This window comes from Anolis sagrei, chromosome 3 (assembly GCF_037176765.1).
Source record: "Anolis sagrei isolate rAnoSag1 chromosome 3, rAnoSag1.mat, whole genome shotgun sequence".
Taxonomy (NCBI): domain Eukaryota; kingdom Metazoa; phylum Chordata; class Lepidosauria; order Squamata; family Dactyloidae; genus Anolis; species Anolis sagrei.
Window position 1 is genome coordinate 68,985,207 of NC_090023.1, and position 15,221 is coordinate 69,000,427.

Sequence of the window (15,221 nt, forward strand, 5' to 3'; positions counted from 1 at the left end):
TCCCTAGCTCCCATAAACTTGGCAGGCTGACAGCACTCAGTTGCACATTCCTCTAGAAACATATATATGCTGACCACTTAAATCGGGATGAAACCAGGATAGAAGAAAGTAGTTTCAATTATTAAACTGAAGATCCTGGAACCAATTCAAGGCCTAGAGAGTGCTTACACACATCACAGGGGTTGGCCTTGAACCAGTTCCAGAATCTGCAGCTGAATGAGAGGGTTTTTTTTTTCAATTCTCCCCTGATGGAATGTACATGAGCATGTCAGTGCAGGACTTTGGGTATAGTATAGTGGTTTGTGTTCTGTAGAGTTGCTTTCACCATGCAATCTGGGTTTACATTAAAGGCTGTGGATGTGCATTAAGGATTTTATTTCAGACTATTCAATTTTGCTTCTCAATTTAAAGGACTTCCTAACAGCGCTGTAGCTACATTCATGCCCTGCTTTGTGCAACCATAGTACACTCAAGCTGCTTTCAGGTTACATTAAATGGTTAGTGTGGATGTGCCCCTAGAGAGGCTTGTACCAATGTCTAGATGCATTTATTTATTTAATACATTTATATCCCGTCCTTTCTCATCCCCCCCCCCCCGCCCCCGGGGAGGGTGGGGAGCGCTCAGGGTAGCCTCACAACTGGCAACCATTAGATGCCAAATAGAAATACTTGCAATAACAATTTACATTTAAAACAAGTAGTTAAAATATCAAATATAAAACATCAAATTAAAATTATACAAGTTCAAGTCATAATCCAGGTCTGTCCATCACCAGTCAAATAAATAAATAAATAATAATTATTATTAACTTTATTTGTACCCCGCTAGCATCTCCCAAAGGAGTCGATGCGGCTTACATAGGCCAAGGCCTCAAAACACAACACAACAATACAACACCTAAAGCAAATTAAAAACAGTTACAGCAATATTAACAAATTCTGAGGTATATAAATGTGAGCAGGCTGAAACTTATCCAGGCAAGAGAGAAATGATATACATATAATAGAAACAAATTTACATTCTGGAAGTTAGCATTTGCACATGATGGTTGTTGCACTAAGTGGACGCCTGCATCCAGTCTTATATAGGAAAAGCTCAAGTATGGAAATTTGTACCACCCTGTCCTCTGTCCAAAGTGAGAAAGCTCAAATGGCAGTATCCTCTTAGCCATTTAAACTGATATATCAGTTGTTGGTTTTGCCTTAGTTATTCATGGGTTATATTCAGTGATATTCAGACTACACTACTGTGATATATTCCATGTGAAGAATCTTTATGGATGGCTCAAAAGTCTAAGCATTGCAGAACATGGTCACTGAGATTGGTAAGGGTTGAGTAGTAAAGAGATTTATTGTCAAGCTCTCTCCAACCCAACTTAAAGCATTCGATTTTACCCTAACAATCTTAAATAATTTGGGACTTTCATACCTTTCAACAAACACACAGTTTAAGATCTTCCCTTGAGGACCTATTCATATGGTAACTAGTGAGAACAATTAGACTGGCAGATATAAAGGAAACATTTTTTTCTACTAATGATTCCATAGCTGTAAAATACATTTCACTGAAAAAACAGTTTCAGTAGAGTTTTAATGATCCAATTCCTATACCTAAGCTTCTTACAATTGCTATTGATTGTTTTGTCTGCATTTATTTATTATTATTTTCATATTTTTATTTTATTAATGTATATTCAATGGAGCTTTATTTTACTGGTCTTTTAAAAGCCATTCTGGTTGGGAATTTATTTAAGAACTACCATAAAAACTGTTAATTAAATAAAAACATAGCCAATTCAATTATCTACATGACACAAAAAAGCATGCATGAATTTTTAGAAAATTTCTTCTAAAAATACCTGTAGGTAGGATTATTCTCACAAATGAGACAGATCACAACTTAAAAGGAAAAAAAATCCAGGTCATTGCTAACAAGTCTTTAATTATTTTTTTCATCTCTTAACACAATAACCCTAGATATAAACAAAACTAGGTTAAAAAAACATATTTTAGCACTAAATTAAATTGCAACTCAATTCTAACTGATTGCTCATTCTGGCGCTCCTTGATGAGATAGGTATGTGAAGCGAGGCAAAAGTATATGTAGCAAAAACAATGGGTATCTAGAATCTGATTAAGTTCATTTTAGTTCAGTATTTACCACAGGTCTGAAAGAGATGACCACATGTGTCTATTCCTATATTAGTCGAAGGTCTGTGTGGAATGCTAGAATTGTATCTGCTTTAAAGCTTAAATGTTATTGAATATTGATTTTCTGCAATATACTGCAATAGACATATCTACTGAAGAGCAGGATAATAAATGCATTATTTTTTAAAATGTAGTATAACTAATTTCTGGTTTGAATCTCACCTGCTAACAGCCTTCACAGAAATTTTAAAGACTGATATAGCATGACTTCCAACACTCAAAAGAATTATATTAATGGCCAAGCATTATTTTTAATCCCTGACCTAAAGCTTGTTCACATTGCACAATTATAACGCTATATTCGACTTTAACTGCCACAGCATTATACTACTTAATCCTGGAGTCTGAAGTTTAGTAAGGGGTACTTAGAATTCTCAGAGAGCTCTAATGTGTCACTAAATCAGTGGTTCTCAACCTGTGTGTCCCCAGGTGTTTTGGCCTACAACTCCCATTAATGCCAGCCAGTTTACCAGCTGTTAGGATTTCTGGGAGTTGAAGGCCAAAACATCTGGGGACCCACAGGTTGAGAACCACTGCACGAAATGGTAAACTATATGATTCCGAAGGATACAGCCTTGAATCTATTTAAAGTAGATTCTGTATCTGTGTGCTGCCAAAGGACCTCAGTTTCAGAAGATGTCAGCTACATACATAAAGCTCTTGGGTAGGACATGAAAAATGGTTTGCTTAAAGAAAATGATAATGGAAATATCTAGATACTAATAGTAAAGAAAGAACTTATGAACATTCTAATTTTATTTTTTTAAACCCTTTATGGAGTTATCTCCATATATTTTGCCAGCACATTCTCAGTGGTGTATGTGGAGGTATATTAGTTCTGGTTGTCTTTGATCTACTTTTAATTTCACTAATGTCAAATTGAGAGGTACTGAGCAAAAAAGCAAACTTTTTGTATGGCTTCATTACACCATACATTTTATATATTTGTTTTACAATCTATCTCCCCTCCCCCAATAAAAAACCTTAAATTCCAAATGTTTTATCTTTTTGTTCCACAAAAGATTACCCAAACTTCATCATTTTAACTGAAATCAATTAAGAGAGTTTCACACCAGAGTAGATAGATTTATGGAGAGGAAAATAATAGTACCCATTATAATCTATATCCCTCCTTTCCCCACAAGATTAGCACTCAACACTGTTTGTAAATTAAAGATTTTACTATAATTAAAAGGATGCACAAAGTCAATACTACAATAGAATTAAAATATTAACCATATCAAAGCAATTTAAAACATACACTTTAAAAGATAAAACAAGTTTAAACAGTGCAACGTAAAACTATAAGCACTCTCTCATACCCTTTTTCTAAAAGCGATCAATTCTAAAGGTCTATCCAAATAAAAGGCCCCCTGGTGGTGCACTGGGTTAAACTGCTGAGCTGCTGAACTTGCTAACCGAAAGGTTGGCAGTTTGAATCCGGGGAGCAGGGTGAGCTTGCACTTTTAGGCCCAGCTTCTGCCAACCTAGCAGTTCGAAAACATCCAAATATGAGTAGATCAATAGGTACCACTCTGTCAGGAAGGTAACAAGTGAACACCAGGAGAAACAAAAGTTGGAGACAACATTTGCTCGTGGCCGCAAACCAATTGAAAACATGAAGAAAGGAAAGTCCTGCTGCATAACTCCACTGGAATGCTGTATACACCTCACCACTGTACATGTGAAGTACACCATCATAAAATACATCTGCTCATGCAATGAGACACTAGAGGCCAGTGTGCACAAACATTTCAACAGAAATCAGCCTCCACAACAACAGTTGACTGTGCAATTATTTCAGTCATGGCTTTGATGTCTGCTTATAGACCTCTTGGGCACCGGACTAGTCACTATGGAAAAGAACTGATAGACTACAAACTGCTGAAGAGATTCACAAAAGCACTTGCTCTGCATTTGATACTACTCTTCTTGAAATGGGACAGAGAGAAATGGACACAATATTCCCAAGCATGGACACACCACAGAAAAAAGCATTTTAGTACTAGCCGATTGATGTTCAATCATTTTCTTAATAATACACAGGATATAATTTATCTTTTTTCTTCATCATTACTACACTAAGTTGAGGTTTTTACTGTGGCCTTTTCTATCTAATTAGTCACCTACAGCTAGGCATATCAGAGAACAGACAGTCCCCAAGTTACAAATATCCAACTTACAAATGACTCATAGTTAAGAACGGGGTGAGACAACAGGAAATAAGAGAAATGTACCCCTAAGAAGGAAAAGGCGTCTCCACTAAAGCTTTCTTACCTATCCTTGCATATGTTAAATTATCGAAATCTCCAAAATGTAGTCACAGAACATATTTTCTAAGATATAGGTATTTATTTTGTATACTGACTTTATTTCAGGCAAATAACCACAATATTTAACAGAGATCAAAACCTCCTTCGAGTCTTAGCAGACAAGTTGAACATGATCCAACAGTGTGATGTAGCAGCTTAGAAAGCCAATGGGTATTTGTGCTGCATCAAAGGGAGAGTAGCGTCTCAAGGGAAGTAATTGTGCCCCTCTATTCTGCTTTTGTCAGTCCTCACCTGGAATACTGTGTCCAATTCTGGGCACCACAATTTAAGAGGGATACTGACAAGCTGGAAGGTGTCCAGAGGAGGGCAACTAAAATGATCAAAAGTCTGGAGGCCATGACCTATGAGGAGTGTCTTAAAGAGCTAGGTATGTTTAGCCAGTAGAAGAGAAGTTTAAGAGAAGACATGATCACCATGTTTAAATATTTTAAAGGCTGTCACTCGGAAGAGGGAGCAGGCTTGTTTTCTACTGCCCTAGAGAGTAGGACTCAGAGCAATGGGTTCAAATTACAGAACACCTTAACATTAGGAAGAACTTCTTGACCCTACAAGCTGTTCCACAGTGGAACTCTCTGCCTCAGAGTGTGGTGGAAACTCCTTCCTTGGAGACTTTTAAACAAAGGCAGGATGGCCACCTGTCAGAGGTGCTCTGATTGTGCTTTTTCCTGCATGGGAGTGGGTTGGATTAGATGGCCAATGTGGACTCTTCCAACTCTATTATTACATGATTCTATGGTCCCACAAAATGTTGACTTTTTAATATACAAGGAAGTGAAAACCTTTCTTTCAGAAATAAGGTTAAATCGTGGTTCTGGGACCAGGCCTTTGGACAACAAGCATGACAGCACTTTGGATGTTGAATCGGACTGGAATTGGCTATATGGATTGATGACAATGTTTTAATGTGTTTTTAACTTAATGTTCTATTTATTGTTTTAAACTATTATTATTTGGTTATATTTGTATTATCTTGTGGCATCAAATTGTTGCTGGTGTAAGCCGCCCTGAGTCCCCCCTCGGGGGTTGAGAAGGGCAGGTTAGAAATGTGGGAAATAAATAAATGTAAAAAAGATAAGAAGCACCCAGAAAATAGGTATGAAAATAGATAAATAGATAAAATATTTTCAAAAAATGAGTATTAAAACAACAGATAGAATTGGTGGATTTACCTGAGATTTATATACCCTGAATTCACCCGATTTGATATAAGCTTGGAAGCTAATCAGGGTTAGTTAGTTCATGGGTAAAAATATGATATGCTTCCCTCTTTCACCTCCCCTTCTACCGAACCACCTTGTCGACTCTGTGCTGTGTCTTGTGCATGTGTTTCCTTCTCTAATTCAGAGCCGTGTTGCACAACCAGCATAGCGGTACCAGCACTGGGTCCCAGCTAACATACTCTCACCAGTTCATGTTAGTGCTTGCCTGGGAGACCACCAAGAAACCCCAACTGTTGTAGGTTTTATTTCAGAGGGCAGTGGCAAACTACTCCTGAGTATACCTTGCCTAAGAAAACCCATGTATCAACAGGCAACTTGAAATACACACACACACACACACACACACACACGGGGGCACATAAGGTTGTGAACAGCCTACTAATTTGAAAATTTAAGAAAAATGAGCACAGGATAAAACATAATTTGAAGTGGATTACTATTATACTTTATTTCTCTGTACTCGTAATTCCATCAGTACTGCTATCCGTGATATTAGAAATAAGTGTTCCATGCCTTCGAAGCGCAACACTAATTACTTAAAAAAAATCATGCTTTCACTGATATTTAGCAAAAACAGCCACATATCACTGGCATTATTACCACCTTACCTTGACATTTGTTTCCAGGTTCTCACAATTTCTATTTACATTTATTCTCCTACTTGTCTCAGGTGGAAGTACCCAGAACAATAATAACTGTGAAAAAAATAACACTCAATTCTACTGTCATCTCAAGGAGCATATGGGGTGTAGTAGAGAATGGCAACAATGGAAGCTGTATGTGGAGGCTAACATTGCAGGTTTAATTGAAAAACATGGCCACCATTTACTAGATAGAACTTACATATGCTATCAATCATTTTCTATGTCAAACCCATTATTCTCTCATTTATATTTTTATACTTTTCTTCAATGTACAGTATCTCAACATTATACTTAAACAGTGTAATATACATCCAGACATGAATGGGATGCTGCTCTGAGTCCCCCTGCGGGGTTGAGAAGAGTTGGATAGAATTAAAAAAAAAACATACAGGAAAGAGTTAATCAGAACACACTGGATATTTTTACACAATATAAGCCAAAGAATTACTAAAACTCTGACTTGTATCAGCAAGCTAGTGCATGCTACTTGGTAATACTCCCACTTGTAGTAGGAGCCGTAGTTAAACCATGGAACTTCATGCATAGTTTGTTTACTGAGTGGTCTAGAAGTGGGCAACTTCCCTCCTCTTCATTTCCTCCTCACTAACCAAAGAGAAAAAACCAATAATGAATTCTGGATTCTTTCTCTGGTTGTTGGAAGTGAACAATCCAGAGTAAGGAGGCTAATAAGAAACATAATAAATGAACTCCAGGGTTTGTTCAGCTGTTCTTGCTCCAAGTTGGAGCACTTAAGCGGCATGTACCACACTGCTTTAACAGAATTAATCAGTAATTCTGTTAAAACACACGAAGTTTACTTCAAATATTTTGATTTTAATTCCAATTTAACATGATTTTTAGAATTAGATTTTGAGATATTGTTTATTCTAGACGCAATAGGGGTGTGCGATCCATGAAAAAGTGGTTCAAAAGTAATTACAAACTGGGGGGTGCTGGCGCTTCATTTCTAAAATGTTTCTAAAGTATAGTTTAGAAAAAAAAAACCATAACGAGAGTAATGAAATTTCACTACTATTTCATTAGTAATTGTGCATAATAATGGGGTCCTTTCTCCCTCATTTTTAAAGCGATTGGAGTGAAACTTGCTATAGTGGTAGAACACATTTACCACTGTTAGTCCACCAAATTTCAGAACGTTTCGCGTATCCACAGATTTCAGGGTAATTTTCAAAGTTTTTATAAACATTTTTTTAAAAAAAAAAAACTACAAGAGCTACCTACTTGAGTGTTATATACAATGCACAAGATAACCAGGACAATAATCCCCAGAAGTTTCAAAAAGATTCACACATCTACAGATTTTTGCGAATTTTAAAAAGTTTAGACAAAAACATTTTATCTCCCCCCCCCCCCCAAATGCAACAGCCATTCCCTTGAGTGTCTGTCTGTATGATACAAAACCACATAACTTCAACTTAGCACAGATTTATACTATTACTTTCTTACTTTAGTCCTCTTTGCAGATTCAATCATTATTTATTATTATTAGCTGGGAAATGTAGTTTAGGGCAGGGCCTTTTTCATTCTCTGCTACAGGGGGCCTCGCCTTCCCAAACTACATTTAAGATGGATGTGTTCTCAGTCTCCTGCCTATTAACTTTAGTCCCACCCCAGTGCCTTCCTTATGGCGAACGGGCCAAAGAAAAAGGATTGGTTTTTAAGCACTTTGTTTCCTTGGCTTTACCAAAGTTGCTTAATGCATATACTGAAAATTAAACTGACCTTGGAAGGCATCCAAATGTTACAAAATCTTAACTAAAATGATTGGTCAGTGTTTCAGTTTCTAAACTTTCCCTCTTTCCTGCATATTTCTAATATCAATTTGTATGCACAAATTTAACGAATTTGATCCAAAATACGAAATTAAAAATGAAATTATGCACAAACCTAGTAACCAATGCTTAGTCATTGTATATAACTAAGACAACACATAGGTCTTGAAATAAAATGCTTGTAAGAATGATCATTCCACCTGAATACTGTATTTCCTGCCTATGCTATTTGCTCCTCTACCATATGCAAGCCCTTTGCCTTTCTATTATCAAGGAGACAGTGTTACAAATTGCAACACTGGATTGAAACTGTTGTTTTCCTCCAGTAAGACAAATATAGGCATTCAGAGAGAAGGTATGCTTCTCTGTAGACAGAGACCAAAAGCAGCAGCCATGGTGTTGTACTCCAATCTCAAGACTGGGTAGAATTGTGGGTGGTTGGGTTGAGGGATATTTTCTGCCACTGGACAATGCACACAGATGCACTGACAGTTCTACTACATAGCTGAACAATGGGACTACTTCATTTGAACTCCTAATTTCCACACTAATAGCAATATGCATCCCTAAGCCTGTATTATAGTTAACCAACTACCCATACTCTCACCCAAACTCGGTGATTTTTACCATAGACAATGTTGGCAAGGATGGTATTTCTGGAATGTTTTGCATTTAGATATTGCCCATTATCTTTTTATCTCCTTTACATTAGTGTACCTGGTACAAGTGTGTGCCTCTCTCTTTCTGGTTTTAAACACTTACCAGCTCCTTAGAACTCGAAGGATATCACAGGTGTGTGAAGCTACCATAGTGCTAGATTGTGTTAGAAATTAGTAACTTCACCGGACCAGGGAGATAGTATTTTTTGACCAGGGAACCCTCCAGGGGTACATGGGCTACTTGAGACATGAACTGCCAAAAACCGTATTTGTTTTGAAATCTGTGTTTTAATGTTTTTAAAATTACCATGTTTTTACTCTTGTAAGTATTAAGTGTTTATTCTCAAGGGCTTCCATGTGATAAAATTAATCTTCTTTTGCTAGAAATTTAGGTGAACCAAGGCCACAAAAATAGACTAAAGGCTGTACTTTGCCCACACCTGATTTAAAGAAAGGGCAATACTTTGGAGATTGGTGTGTTGTTTGAGTTGCTCTTGGTCTAAAGGCCCTAAGGTACCCTTAGAATGCTTATTTATTTATTTATTTATTTGTCGTTTCAGGACAACCAGTCAAATTATATTACATTTCTAACAGAACAAAGCAAACAAACAGACAAAATACAAAATTTGTGAGTTTGGTAGTTGATTAAATGTCCTTTGACCAGTATCTGGCCACTTGGAGTGCTTCTGGTGTTGCTGCAAGAAGTCCTCCATTGTGCATGTGGCAGCGCTCAGGTTGCATTGCAGCAGGTGGTCAGTGATTTGCTCCTCTCCACACTCGCATGTCGAGGATTCCACTTTGTCGCCCCATTTCTGAATGTTGGCTCTGCATCTCGTGGTGCCAGAGCACAGTCTGTTCAGCGCCTTCCAAGTCACCCAGTCCTCTGTGTGCCCAGGGGGGAGTCTCTCATTTGGTATCAGCCATTGATTGAAGTTCTGGGTTTGAGCCTGCCACTTTTGGACTCTCGCTTGCTGAGTTGTTCCAGAGAGTGTCTCTGTAGATCGTAGAAAACTATTTCTAGATTTAAGTCGTTGACGTGCTGGCTGATACCCAAACGGGATGAGCTGGAGATGTCTCTGCCTTGGTCCTTTCACTATTGGCTGCTACTTCCCGGAGGATGTCAGGTGGTACAATACCGGCTAAGCAGTGTAATTTCTCCAGTGGTGTAGGGCACAGACACCCCGTGATAATGCGGCATGTCTCATTACGGGGTGTCTGCGCCCTACACCACTGGAGAAATTACTCTGCTTAGAATGCTAGTTCAACTGTATAATGATTTCTTAGCTCAATTTGAAACAGTTACAGGGAATGAATTACTCATTTCCGTAAACATATCAATGAAATTCAAAATATGTTTTGCACTTTCAAGTCCAAGAAAAGCTATTCTGTCCACCTCAACCAAGGCTGCCCCTCTCAACTCCCCCCTCCCGATTCACTTTCAACCATAGCATTTTTAAAAATATGTCCATTTTCTCAAAGGGTTCATATGTAGAATCTTTTTGCTGCATACTATCCTGACATTTGTATTGTGAATACATTTTAAATGTAGAAGCATTTCACTGTAGCTTAACTGTGTTTTAACTTATACTCATGACACAATGTAATTGTTTTTAATTTTTGTATTTGCCATTTTAAAATTTATTCAGTTGTGTCATGTAATTATGAACCATTTTGAGCATCCATGGGGAGAAAGGCAGGGTAGAAATAAAGTACATAAATAAATTAAATATTTACAAACATTCTATCCTAGCATAAAAAGGCATAAAAGAAATAACAGCCCCTTTGAAACCAACTGGGAGAAGAAATTTCTAACGTAAACTTTCATGGACACAGTCCACTTTATCAAATCCTAACATTAGTTAGTATATCTGCTGACTCAAATTTGTTCTATTGGTTCATTGATTACATTACTTCTGTTGATATTTTTCCACTGGGTTGCAAAAATCTAGGACTGGGTGCCTATTTGGACATACAATTTTTGCTTAAAAATGCCTTCCCCTCAAACCAACAATTTGAATCCTGTTATACTATCAAGATCGATGCTTCCCATGCTATTTAATGTGGAGGGCCAGCAATGTGCCACTGGATTCAAATGTTTCCTTCTTTCCTGGAAACTAAATAGGGATCAACTGCCTATGGCTTCAGGACCAGGATCAGCACCAGTTGGTGGATGGAAAGCTGAAACAGTACAGGGCACATCTACACTGTAGAATTTATGTAATTTAACATCACTTTAACTACCAGGGCTCAATCCTATGGAATCAGGGAGTTGTATGCTGCAAGTCCCGAGTGTGGAGAAGAACAAAGCACAGACTACATATTACACTGCCACATGCACAATGGAGAATCTTCTTATAGCAACACCAGAGGCACTCCAAGTTGGCTAGCTACTGGTCAAAGGACATTTAGTATAATGCCCAGTTTTAACTTTGTTTGTGTTGTTAAATACATTACAACTGTACCCTCAATTCAATTCTGATACGATACATAAATGGGAGTTGTAGTTTTGCAAGGTCTTATCGTCTCTGTCCAAGTGTCTTTGCTTTTCAGCCCAAGACTGATGTTCTCTCAGAAAACTAAAAAATGATCAACAGTCCAGAAACCAAGCCCTATGAGGAGCGGCTGAGGGAGCTGGGTATGTTTAGTTTGGAAAAAAGAAGGCTGAGAGGGGACATGATAGCTATTTTTAATCACATTGAGGACAGGGTGGACATGTTTTCTGCTGATCAGGAGACTAGGATACGGAGTAATGGATTCAAATGGCACGAAGAGATATTTCACTGGGAAGAGGTTCCTGATGTTAAGAGCTGTTTGGCAACAAAATATGCTGCCTGGTGGAAGAATGGTGGAGTCTCATTCTCTGGGTTTTTTTAAAGAGAGGTTGGATAGCCATTTGTCGGTGGTGCTTGGATTGTGCTTTTCTTGCATAACAGAATGGGTTTGGACTGGATGGCCCTTTGGGTCTCTTCCAACTCTATCAATTCAATCTTTTCGGAGGTAGCTGAAGACATGGCTATTCAAACAGGCCTTTGATAATGGTTAAGGTATAATCTATATAGGATGACCTAAATGGAATTCTACTCTGATAATTTAAAGCTGATACTTTAACCCGTCTTGTGGCTAGGATGTTAAACTCTGTATAGTTTGCTTTTAATTACAATCTTGTTTGGTTTTTTAATGTTATTTCATTTACACCTGTAAATTATAATTTTATGTTACTTGGAACTGCCAGGGAAACCCGCCTCTCGCTCCCGCCACTGTTATATGCACAATTGTTGGGGATGAGGGAGAGGGCCTTCTCAGTGGTGGCCCCCCAACTTTGGAAGTCCCTCCCCAGAGGAATTAAGCAAGCCCCCACACTGTCCTCCTTCCATAGGAAACTGAAAAACTGGATGGTCAGCAGGTTTCCGAGAATTATTAGTACCTAGATCTTTCCCCAGTCTAGCAGATAGTACTCTGTTCTGCACTTTACCTACTTCCCCGGCCCTATGATACATTGTTCCACTATCAATTGCACAGCCCTTTATAGTTGGCCATGCCCATTTTGTAATCCTGGCCATTGGAATTTTGAACCCATCTGATGGAGTTACAATTAATTTTTTTTTTAAAAAAAAAAAAAAGAAAAACTGTATGTTTTAGCGGGACTTTATGTGTTATGATGTTCATTTTAATTTATCTGTATGGTTTTTCTTTTGTGGCAATTGAATGTTTTGCCTTTTATGTTGGAAACTGCCCTGAGTCCCCTTGGGGAGATAGGATGGTATACAAATAAAGTTTTATTATTATTATTACTATTATTATTATTACTGATTTTAGTTAAATTTTGTGTATTTATGTATTATGTTTTGCACTGTGTTGCCTTGTAAGTCTCCCAAGTTCCTTTTGGAGAGATGGAACAAGATATAAAGTTGTTGTTGTTATATTATTATTATTATTATTATTATTATTATTAAGTCTATGATTCTATGATCATGTTGAGTAATTCTCCGTGGGCTTTTATTATTTATTTATTTATATTTATAGCATTTATATTCCATACTTCTCGCCCTGAAAGGGGACTCAGGGTGGAGCACAACATATATGAATGTTTATGAACCCATGCGCTCACTTTGGTCATCCGGAGAGGCCCTGCTGGTGATTCTGCCAGCGTTGCAGGCGCGTTTGGTGGGGACGTGAGACAGGGCCTTTTCTGTGGTGGCCCCCTGACTCTGGAACACCCTCCCAAAAGATCTTAGACAGGCCCCTACATTGGCAGTCTTTAGAAAGAACTTGAAGACCTGGCTGTTCCGATGTGCCTTTCCAGAATAGGAATCTCCAATAACAAGTCCCAGAAGCACTTTATTAGAACTAAGATTGCTGCACACCGCACATACCCTATAATCCTTACATATCACCTGTCACATCAGCACTTTTAATCCTGTACCCATTACTCTGGCCCGGCCCAGTTTTATAGTGTCTTGATGTATTGTTTATTGCTTGTTGTTTAATATTGCTTTAATTGTTTTAAATTTGCTTTAGGTGTTGGTATTGTTATGTTGTGTTTTGAGGTCTTGGCCTTTGTAAGCTGCATTGAGTCCTTCGGGAGATGCTAGCGGGGTACAAATACAGATAATAATAATAATAATAATAATAATAATAATAATAATATATGGCAAACATTCAATGCTGGAACATAAAATAAACCATAAATACACATAAACACTAAACATACTATGTATATGCAAGTTATAATTATGTACATGCAAGTCTCCTTAACACATTCGGTCAGGTAAAATTGGACAAAGAGCAGAACTTAGTCCTAAATATTGTGATAAAACTAGACAGGGCAAAATAAAAGTCATTAAGGAATGCAGAATTCATGCCGTATGACACTGACATGGCTCAATGGAATGGAATCGTGGGAGTAGTGGTGTTACAACAGGCACGGGCAAACTTGGGCCCTCCAGGAGTTTTGGACTTCAACTCCCACAATTCCTAACAGCCTCGGGCCCTTTCCTTTTCCCCCTCAGCCTTGTGGCTGAGGGGGGAAAGGAAAGGGCCCGAGGCTGTTAGGAATTGTGGGAGTTGAAGTCCAAAACACTAGGAATTGTGGGAGTTGAAGTCCAAAACACCTGGAGGGCCCAAGTTTGGCTGAGGGAGGGGGGGAGAAAGGGCCCGAGGCTGTTAGGAATTGTGGGAGTTGAAGTCCAAAACACCTGGAGGGCCCAAGTTTGCCCATGCCTGTTTTACAAGGTCTTTCACTTTCTCTGCTCAAGAGAGTTGGTGCCTCGCTAAATTACAGGCCTCACGATTCCCTAGTGTTGAGCCATGGTAGTTGAAGTCGTGTCAAACTGCACTCATTCGACGGTGCAGACGCAGCCACGGGGGTGCTGCCCGTCCTCGTGTCCCAAGGCCAAAGCGCGAGGCCACTTCCTCCTCTTTTCCGCCCGAAAGCGCGCGCGGAGGCCTAGCCCTGGCAAGCCGGGCGCCGGCTCCCCGCGCCACCTTCCCTTCCTTCCCCGGGGCCTGTCGGCGGGTCCACGTCCCTCTCCCCAGTAAGCCAAAGTTCTTCGGTCCCAGGAGGCTGAGAGGGCGAGGCGCCTGATTTCCTCACGAGGAAGGAAGCTGAGGGGGGCAAAGGAGGCCTCGGCACACTGCTGGAAGGAAGGAGGGAGGCCTCGCTCCCAGAGAGGCCTCGGCAAGGCTTCCCGCCCAACTCCCGCTCCGAGCGGGGCCTCCACAACAAACGGGCCTGCTCTGAGGGCCTTCCCTACCCACCTCCTGGTTGAAGGCGTTCACAGCCTCCATGTTGTCGGTCGGCGACGCGGAGGGGTCCACAACGGCGGCAGATGAAGGAAGAAAGGAAGGAAGCACTACTCCCAGGCTTCAAGGCCTGGGCGCGAACATGTCCGTTTGGCGGCGGCGGCGTCTCGCTGGCGAGGGAGAAGCACAGAGCGTCTCTCTCTCTCTCTCTCCCACCCGGCGGGACGGCGGAGGCCACGCCGCGAACTGCACCCTGGGATAGCGCAGGCCTCCGGACCTCGCGCCACCCCTCAGAAGGGGAGGGGGGAACTGGAGGAGGAGGAGGAAGAGGCGGAGGCAGCCGCCATAGACAAACGAACGGACGCTGCGCGCGCACCCTCCTCGCGCCTCTTGCCTCGCGCAGGCCTTCCAGGAAGGCATTCGGCTTCTTTCCGCTCAGCGTCTCCTCGGGACTTTTCCCACAGCAAAAAAAAAGCAACACACCACTTTAACTGCCATGGCTCAATGCTGTGGAATCTTGGGAGCAGTAGTTTTACAAGATCTTCAGCTTTCCCTGCCAAAGAGTAATAATAATAATAATAAAACTTTATTTGCACCCCGCTACCATCTCCCCATCTAG

At 39.9% G+C, this 15,221-nt stretch overlaps 1 protein-coding gene across 1 annotated transcript in view; it reads right to left on the minus strand.

Moving 5' to 3' along the window:
• SCAF4 (SR-related CTD associated factor 4) overlaps positions 1 to 14,949 on the minus strand; it is a 69,472-nt gene extending 54,523 nt beyond the window's left edge. The window contains 4 exon segments of the mRNA XM_060770437.2: positions 14,618 to 14,717; positions 14,719 to 14,804; positions 14,807 to 14,908; positions 14,911 to 14,949. Of these exon segments, the coding sequence (XP_060626420.2) occupies positions 14,618 to 14,717; positions 14,719 to 14,804; positions 14,807 to 14,908; positions 14,911 to 14,949 (327 nt within the window).
• Positions 14,950 to 15,221: the final 272 nt, after the last annotated feature.